Genomic DNA, 10008 nt, shown 5'->3' on the forward strand with positions numbered 1-10008 from the left:
GCGAGGATTCTTGAGTGCTTATTAACTTTACGTTCAAGCTTTTTGTTGATAACTGACAGGCCAGTGGAAGCTGCGCCAGATATACCTGCTACTGCTGCAACAGGCACGCCGATAACAATTCCAACACCAGTAAGTGAAGTCGCAACAGCTCCAGAAGACAGAGCTGCCGTCACGGCGCCAAGACAGACCACGGAATAGTGAATAACTTTCCGGACTTTTTTATATTTTTTTAACACAAGCCTGTAATGCTCAGCTTCAGCGGATATTTCTTTTTCAATTTTACTTATTTCAGTCAGCCGAAAATTCTCGGCATTTGTTGGGAGGCTTGGATAAAGTTGTGTTTCTTCGCGATCACCATAAGCAGGGGCACTCGGGAGAACATTAGAAGATGACATGGTCGTATACAATAAAAAAATATTAATTTAATTCTAATTCAAAATGCAGCGGAGCTCCAACAAAGTCAAACTTACTGCCAGTTTTGTCTTTGACGGTCAATGTGACACTGTTCACACTCTGAACAGCGTTGGTTCGACGTGAATTATTGATAAAATTTTGAGGGTAATGAACCAAATCATAAGGTTTCCCGGTTATTGGTACACAAGCGAGAATGTCACTTGGCTTTCCCTTATACAAGTTATTTTCTTTGGAAAGTAAATCGCAGTGAATGTAATAAAAGTCTGGCTTAGTAAAATCTTCAATTCTTGCGTTAGCAGCATCAACAATTGTGTTCTTAAAAAGTTAGAAAGATTTTTATCAAAAGAAAAGCTTTCAATATTTTTTGTTTTTGTTATTGAAAAGCCTCTTTTCAAATCATCCCTTTTTACTGTTAGCTTTTGTTGATCTTTGAACTTATTAGTCAGGTAAGTTGTAATTTCATCAAAATTGTAGTTGCCTGGAAAAAAATCAGCAACATTGTTGCTCACATTGTTTTGTTTAATGCTTATGGAGCCAATTCCTTCCAGATTATGCCAGCTGTTTTGTAACGAGCATGACAGCAGGCTGATAAACCTTGGTTTTTCAATTGGCTGGTCAAAGTAAACAGCTTCCCCGTTGGAACTCGCGTCGATTGTGAGCACAACCATCTTTATAATTATCTTTTGAAAAATAAATCTTTAATATAAAATGGCTCCGCCTATTCCGAGAGCTGATGACATTTCTCAATCAACTTTTCTTGATTCCAAAGAAAGAGATTTTATGAAGTGGATGAAAACCACAGAAGCAACTACAATTTCTGAAGCGGCAAAAGACAATGCGTGGAAACCTTTTCTTGCAAAATATCCAAACGCTGACCGAACAAAATTTGTTGCACAGGTTGAGTTCGCGTACAACCACACAGCAACGGCAGACATTTATTTCAAGGCAGGGCAAGGCCATTTGATAAATGTTTTTGGCTCTGACAGCAAATATTGGAGCCCAGAGATGAAAAAAGCACTGGGGGTGAATCAAATTTCAGGCGGTTTTCCACAACAGCTGTCACCAAGCGGCGCAAAAGGCTCATCTTTGTCAATTCCCGCGGTTGGATTTCACGAAGCCGCACCGAGTTTGAAAAAAATATTTAACAGCAAAATCAACATCTACGTAACACCAGATCAATATTTCACAACGAAATTAAGAGAGATTTTTCAAAAAACAAAACTGAAGCATACATCAGGAAAAGAGTCAAAAAAGTGGCTTGCGGGACCTAACATGGCCTATTGGCCCCAGCAACTTAACTTTGCGGTATGGTGCGCGACAACAGGCAGCGGTATAAGTCGAGATATTTTCGATGAAGAGCACTCAGCTCTTAGCTTGCCACCGATTGTGCGTAATTTTTATCTTTTTCACGTTTATTTCACGATAAGGCGAATATTGTTTCAGATGGGGGGACTTCAGAGCGTAAGCGCCTTGCCAGGCGACCCAACTTTTAGCCAGTTCGACAACAAGTACGACGTGGCTTCGTACAAAAGAATATGTGCTGAGTTCGGTGTCGACCCGTCAAGCGATTTTCGTTTTACAACAGGTGCAAACCACGGACTTGGTGCTATTTATATCTGGATTTCAAGCAATGGTATACAAAAAACTGGAGCAAAATACCCCGATTACGATAAATTTTCGGATGAAGGTGGAACTGCAAGCGACGGTAACCTTATTTATTACATTCAGCCAGATGATTCTGCAGCATCACAGGCTGACTGGTTTTGTGAAAATGCAACGCAAGGGCTTACTCAGGCGGGTTTGTCAAGAATAAACCAGTCAATTGAGGCTTTTGTCTACTGTATTCTGGGTTCGCAGGTCAACGTTCGAAGTAGCATACTTGGAACAGGCGGCCGTGCAAAGGAAGCGCAAAGTGAGTTCCTCGTGTTGGTTGAAGACGCTATAAGGCAACCTGATCTGGCAAAGTCGGTCCAAAGATACCAACTCGCCATCGACCAGGCTAAGGTTCGGCTTAACCTTGCAGTCTGCCCAGGTGCCTGGCTGATGCCCGCTCGTATGGTGATAAACACAGAAAGCGTTGTTGGTTACAATAACCAGCTTAAGCAGGCTGTTGTTGGGATGAAATTAGGAGTGAATGATGAGGTTAATAAAGCTACAAAAAAGCAGCTCTTAAACTGATGGCCGGAGGAAAATCAAAAATCAACCCACCAAACAGCCACCCTTCAAATCCTATACACAAGAGCGCCACAGCAAAAAAAAATCAGGCACCCGCCGCAAGCGCTGCTGAAACACCAGCTAGCAACGCGCAAAGCGCTAAAGCTACGAAGGCCGTAGCCAATGATTCACACGAAATAAACAAAGCAACTGTCGCTGTTGGCGCGGTTGGAGCAGCAGCTTTGCTCTACACCCTTATGCGTTAACGTCTCTTTTTGATGTATTTTTCAACAAGAAAAGCAACCACACCAAGGATAAGCAGCCAGGTGTGCTCTGCAAGAAATCCAATTACTTGACCAGCGGTTTTGAAAAGAAATTTCGCAATCGAGCCAATGAGACCAGGCAGAGCTGATGCTACCTTTGAGCCAATATCACTTAGGCCTTTTCCCAACGCTTTGCCGGTTGCCTTCAACGCGTTTGTAATGGTTTCAATAACAGAACCAATCGTGACACCAGCAGCTAGAAGTATTGCTGTTAATGTCACGCCATGTTTTTTGAAGATCTCTTTGATCCTCTCACGAAGTGGAAGCGCTCTTTCTCTTTCGGCAATCTGCGTTTGCAAGCGTCCAAGTTCCTCGGTTCTTTCCGCAACTCTTTCTTCCGCGGCTTGTTTGTCAGTGGGGGAGGCATTCTCATCCTCTATAACAGCCTGATCTTTCTCGTTTTGGCGCTTCAGCTCGGCTTCTTTCTCTTTTAGATCCTCCAAAGCTCTTGTGTCGTTGAGCCTTTCTTGCAAAGTGTTTCTTTCGCTCTCTTTGGCAGCGAGGCTTGCCCTTAGTTGGCCGACTCGTGTTTGTTCTTTTGCCTTCTGCTTTGCTTGTTTTTCAAGAGCAGCAAGTTTTTTTTTTGAGTTTTCAAAATCCTTTTCAAGATTTTTTTTCAGTTGCTTAAGTCTGCGCAATTCTGATTCATTTTCAACATTTGACCCAAGTTGATCAATCTTGGCTTGAGTTCGCTCGATTCTTATTCTGAGATCTTTTACTTCTTGGGTGACTTTTTCTTTCTGCATGGCAATTGTTTCTGCCTGTTGTAGTTGACTTTCAGCTTCTCTTAATCTTTGGCGCTCAGCTTTTATTTCTTCATTGTCTCTCTCAATAAGTTCTTGTGCCATTGGTCCAAGTTCTTTCCTGATTTCTTTTGTAAGACTTGGATTTAGCTGTTGGTTACCACCTGTACCCCTTTTGGTGGTGAAAAGGTTATATAATTTTTTACCAGCTCCGGCCATTTTTACTTGTAATCTGCCCTTTAGACTGTAAGAAGCTTCAAGATTTGTTGATGAGCTTTCTGGAAACACCCCTTTTAGAGCATTCCATGCCTTTTCGCTCATTGATTGCGCACTGCCAAGCAAAGGTGTTTCTTCGTAGGATGTGTCTGGCAGCCCGCTCTGTTCGTGCTGCATCGTTTGCATTTGAATTTCTTCACCCCCATGGTAGGGTGTGGATGCACTCCCGGGCTGAAATGGTCTGGTTGTGTCGACCTCTTGTTCCTCTTCATCATCGTTATCACTGTTGTGGTCAAGATCTTGGTCCAAATCAGGGTCCTCGTATCCAAACTCACCACCACCTTCCGCCATCACGTAATTTATATATATTTTCAAATTAAACTTTTCAATTTAACAATAAAACCAATCGAGAGATGGCTGCTGTTCAAGAAAACCTTCGACCGGGACGCACAGAGAAAATACTCGGCGCACTGAAAGCCGAGCGCGCGGTAAAACGAATCACTTTTGACCGCACAGAAGCCAATCCAGAGGAAACGTTGTATGTTTCAGTGCCCAAGCTGAACGAAAACGAGGTCATTGTGCCTGGCTCGCTGGCGCTGCGCTTCAACATCGACTTGAGCGGAGGCCATGCCAACAACTTTCTGGTTGACAACGTCAGCCGAGCTCTGGTCGACAAGTTTGTTGTAAAGTACGAAGGCACCGTCGTGCAGGACACGGTGGGCTATGACATCTACAAAATATTTGAGGACTTTTTCCTTTCGCAGGAGGAGCGCGACGACAGGGTGCCAGAGGGCATTCAGAGCGAGGACCTCAACAAAATTCGCTCAAATGCTGGCGATAAGAAAACTTCAGGAGTCGAAGCAGAAAAAAAGCTAAATGAGCTCTATGGTAATAAATACCGAATCCGACTGGATCACCAGATTTTAACTGACCATGGGGCATTTTATCCTCAGGCACTATACAACGATCTTGTGTTCGAACTGAAGCTCGCGGCAGCCGAACATGTGGTCAGAGGCTCAGATACAACAAAACTAAAATACAAGTTGACAAACATCCAGCTGGAGTACGAGATGATAAGAAGCAAGGAAATTGCAGATGAAGCGTTCAGCGCTTATTCGGGCGGCAAAGAGTTCGCTTACGACCACATCCAGCGTGATAAAGTGACGACTTTTGCAAAAGGCTCCGACACACGTCTGAATCTAAGGGTCAACCCGCAGAGGAGGTCCATGAAAGGTATCTTGCTCCTATTTATTGAGCAATATAACAAAGGTGCAAGGAGCTCGGAAAAGTACATTAACCCGGACCTTACAAAAGTAAGCATCACTGTCAACGGCTCGCCAAACATGCTGTACAACAACGGCATCGAAGGAATGGACATTTGGGGAGAAGTTAAAAGATTCTACATGAAAGAAAAAAATAAAACGCAGCACATGACTCTGCAAAAGTTTTACACAGAAGACAAGTTTGGCCTTCTTATTGATCTGCGTTCCATGGCTGACCACTCGATGCACGGAAGCGGCACGCGCCTTGTGAACACAAAGGACGGTGTCCAGCTTGAGCTAGAGAGGAAAGCAAGCGGCTCAGGTAATTTGAACTGCCACATTTACGTAATCAGCGACGCCCAAATGAATATAATTGGCAGGCAGTTAGATTCTGTGCTTTTATAATATAAACGAACGAAGATGGATCCTGCCAATATACCCTTCAACGCCCTCATTGTGGGACCAACGAACTCAGGAAAAACAAGATACGTGGTCAATCAGCTTTGTGGCCCTTTCCGAGGCAAGTTTGACTACATCGTGCTCATCTGCCCGACTTTCGAGCACAACAAGACTTATTATCGCTTTGCTGAGGAAGATATTCGATTTTTTGTTTTCATTTGCGAGCAGCACGAGGTTGAATCTTTGTTAAGGCTTTCAAGATTTCTTTTTGAGGGAACGAACACGCTTATCATCCTCGACGACTGTGCTGCTTCGAAAGATGTAAAAGGAAGAACAGGGGAGTTGGTGAATCTTGCTTTCTCTGCTCGCCACGCAGGTTTGAGCGTATGGGTGTTAACTCAAAAATTGACAAGCATAACATCCTCATTCCGCGAAAATGTTGCGGCAATCGTTTTCTTTTACACCCCCTCTGCCAAGACCACGAAGGCAATCTTTGAGGATTACGCTGGCGAACTTGCCAATGAGGATTACAAAGAAATCATTTTAAAGCTAAAAAAAAATAAGTTTTCGCATCTTGTCATTTCTCATCGCCACCCTTACGGCACAAAATTTTTTTATTGAACATATTTTTTAGAGTAATAAATGGCTGACCCGTTCGCAACAACCTCACCCGATGCTGCATGTGAACAAGAATTAGCATTAGCTTCCGTAATGGAACTGCTTGGATCTGAACCAGAAAGTACAGAAAGCGCAATGGACACCAGCTTAATTCAAGCGGCTATGCAAGGACCAAACATTCCTGCTTTACGCGAGAAGCTTGCAATCCTTGTTTCAACAGGCAAGTCCAAAGAAGCAATCGGTGTGCAGCTGACACACGAGCAGGTGAAGCGCTTGACAGATAAAGAAGTTGAAAAGTACTTCAAGAGATATGAGGAATACGTTGGCACCAAGACAACGGAAAATCTTATTGACAGCCCGCTAACTCTTTTAACAAAATTAGCAAGTCTGTTTGTGCCCATGAAAAATATTGAAGCTTTACAAAAAGAGCTTAAAAATGACTACATTATAAACAACGAGCTTTCCAATCTTGTCGGCAGTTTGTCTTTCAATTACGGCAAGCTTCTTGCTCCTGCTTCTGCCGCTTTGATAACAGCCAAATATATTGATTACGACTCAGCAAGTTCATCAAAAAAAGAAACACCAACTACTGAGGATTTTTCTGAGGATTTTTCTGAGGATTTTTCTGAGCAATGCTAAGAAAATGCTAAGTAATTACTGAACAATGCTCATTAAATGCTGACCAAAAACGTTTGCTAAGCATTTTTCATTTAAATATTAATTTTTTTGTCATTATATAATGGCCGAGCTCGAACAACGTGAATTGGAAACTCCTGTTTCTACCTCTTCTCCTGTCACTTCAACAACTCCTGCAACAAAGCCTGCCAAAAATCCAAAGCGAGTGGTTGCTGGCAAGCTTGCAGCTGAAAAAACAAAACAGGCTCGTGAAGCACAGAAAAAAGCTGCTGTCGAGGCTGCTGCAATAATTGCAAAAGAAAAGGAAAAGAAATCTGCATCTGCTAAGCGAAGTGTAACTTCGAGCCCTTCGGGCACGCCCGTGGAACCAGCTCCGACCGAGCCTCAGCCGCAATCAAGCGGTCTCACCACAAATCAATGGATATCTTTGCTTGGTATCGGCGTTGCAATCGTTACAACTTATGTGAAACGCGAAGACATAAAAGCCTTTATAAACGAAAAAAGAAGTCCAACATTTAAAGCTCCGCCAACTCTTATAACTGATGACACACCAGGTACAGCAGAAAGTATTGGAAGGGTTGCAACGCGTTCTTCAGACACGCGCCAAACGGGCTCAAAAAGAGGAATCCGTAGTATGGATTAAAAAAATTATTAAATAAATTCCATTTAAACATTTTCTATTTTTAAGTAAACGAAATACTATGACCACAACAAGTTCATACACTTTGTCTGACCGATTGGATTTTGGAAACTTTTTTGTGCTTTATAAGCTAAAATGCTTTGAAAAAGGGTGCCCTGGGGGCACCGGAGCTTCGCTCCATAAGGCACAAGCAACAGATGCTTTGAAAGAGGGAAAAGCCTTTTTAAACCGGTTAGAACCAGAAAAATTAAAAATTTTTTATGCAATTTCTGAAAAATCTGTAGAAAGTTTAAACTTTTGGTATGAGGCTTTAAAAGATCTTAAAAAAAAGTATGAAAAAAGAAAAGATATAATTGAAGAAGCAAACAGTTTGGTGCTTGATGAAACGGAAAAAACCTTTTATTCTGCGGTTGATGATGTTGGTTTAACCAGCGAAAGTTTTTAAGCAAGTGATTTCTGTGTTACTTTCTGACTTTAGCAATTAACTTTTTTTTTCTTTATTAGAGCTCTTTGATGAGATTAATGCCTTGGGCACCCTTCGACAATCCAAAATGCCATTAGACCTCGCAAACAAAGAGGAATCCGTCCGATGGATTAAAAAATTTCTTTTGAACATTTATTTTTCATTTATTATACCGACAATGTCCAAAACAATGACCGACACAATGCCAGACACAATGCCCGACAAAATTGAGATTGAAAAAGCATTGAAAAAATATTGCGAAATGCGCTATGAACTTGAAAATGATGTTTTACGTTTTAAAAGGGCTTATGAGGTTTTAAAAGAAATTGCAACCGCGTGTGAAAAAATAGAAAATGAAGAAGAAAGAAAAGAGAAGCTTGAAGAAGTTAGAAGTTTGCAAGATGAAAATTTAAGGCTTCAAGATAGAAGTTCAGTGATGCTTTTTGAAATGACAAAAAAAATGGCTGCTTTAATTCAGTAATTTTCAAATTAAAAGCAAGCGATTTTCTAATGTATGCCTTTACCAATTAAAATTATTTTTAATTTAAAGATTTATTTTTATTTTATATCAAAACGCCATGTCGGACAACAAGCTCGTGAAAACACTCATGGATGCCGCCACTCTTACTGGCCTAGCCGCCGGAATCGGCTGGGCTGCCAAAAAAGTTGTGAAAGAAAACTTCACATCCGACCCAAGCGGCAGTTTTATGAACTATGTAAAGTTCACAGCCGTCATGGCTGGCAGCGTTGCACTTAAACAGTATCTCGAGGACCAGAAAATCCTCCCCACCAATTAAAAAAAAATTCGCATAATATAAGAACAAAGACACACAATGGCAAGCATCGCGATTATGGCTGGCGGAGCTATCTTGAACGCTGCTGCTTTCATTGGCGGCAATTACCTTGCTCGAGCTTTGGGTGGTGGAGATGACGCCGCTTTGAAAGAAAAAGAAAGGCACGACAAAGCTCTAGAGGCTTACCAGGCAGCTTACGCTAAATACTCTCGAGACCGCACCAAGCTCCTCGACTGGATAGAAACCAACGCGGAAATAAAAGAGCAGGCCAAACAGAACTTCACAAACACTGACTACGCTTTCAAACTCTACAACCAGGCACATCCTGACAAACAAATGATTCCTCCGAAAGAACCCAAGTTCTCTGATTTTTATCAGCCAAGCGAGCAGCAGAAACAAGGTGAACTGATGTTTGTTGGCGCAGGCGCTCTTGCTCTTGGGTACGCTGCCTTTCGGTTTCTTTAAACGTTTCTTTTTTTTCTTGTATACGCATGGATGCAAAGATCTCGAAAGTCTACTATAGCCCCCAGGGCTACTGGAAGGGAATTGCTGCGATAAAAAAATTAGCCGAGGCTGCCAAGGTTTCTGAAGATGCCGCAAAAAAGTGGCTAGTTAAGCAGGCCCTTTGGCAGATCTACCTTCCGGCACCACGATACGTTCCTCGCCCAAAATTCGATGTTTCTTCTCCAAACGCGGTCCACCAGGCGGACCTTCTTTTTCTGCCACACGACAAACTGCCGCGAGGGCGAAAAGTTTACAAATACGCGCTGACTGTTGTTGACGTTGCCAGCCGTTTCAAAGAGGCCGAGCCTTTGACCTCCAAAGATTCAACTGAGGTTGCAAAAGGTTTTCAGACAATTTACAGGCGAAGTGCACTAAAATGGCCACAGATGCTGCAAGTTGACCCTGGTCGCGAATTCATGGGAGCTGTTACTAAAGAAATGGAAAATCACAAAACCTATATTAGACGCGGGCGTGTTAATATCCACAGAGATCAAGCTATTGTTGAACGTTTTAATCAAACACTGGCAGGGCGCCTGTTTGGTTATCAGTACGGTGTCGAGATGAACCTGCCATCTGGCCAGCGGTCGACAGCGTGGGTAAAAAGGCTTCCTGAAGTCGTTGCCGCTCTGAACAACGAAGTTACCAGTCTTACTGGGAAAAAACCTGCTACTGCAATCAAAGAAAAGGCTGTTTCGTCCAAACCGTCCTCAAAATATACAAGGCCTGTTGGCAAGAAAGAAAAAAAAATACCCTCTCTCGTTAATGTGCGCTATCTCTACCAACCTGGCGAGCTAGAAGGCGGCGTAAAAAGGGCAACAGATCCGATTTGGTCATTAAAAGTC

General features: G+C 42.5%; 1 protein-coding gene across 1 annotated transcript; it reads left to right on the forward strand.

Annotated features, from left to right (window-relative positions):
• Positions 1-822: 822 nt before the first annotated feature.
• On the forward strand, positions 823-2592 carry LOC144645273 (uncharacterized). The gene has a single exon (XM_078504789.1). The coding sequence runs from the start codon at positions 1123-1125 to the stop codon at positions 2590-2592; it is 1470 nt and encodes a 489-aa protein (XP_078360915.1). The 5' UTR covers positions 823-1122.
• Positions 2593-10008: the final 7416 nt, after the last annotated feature.

The sequence above is a fragment of the Oculina patagonica genome, chromosome 1, assembly GCF_052425735.1.
Source record: "Oculina patagonica isolate OP01 chromosome 1, crgOcupat, whole genome shotgun sequence".
Lineage (NCBI taxonomy): Eukaryota > Metazoa > Cnidaria > Anthozoa > Scleractinia > Oculinidae > Oculina > Oculina patagonica.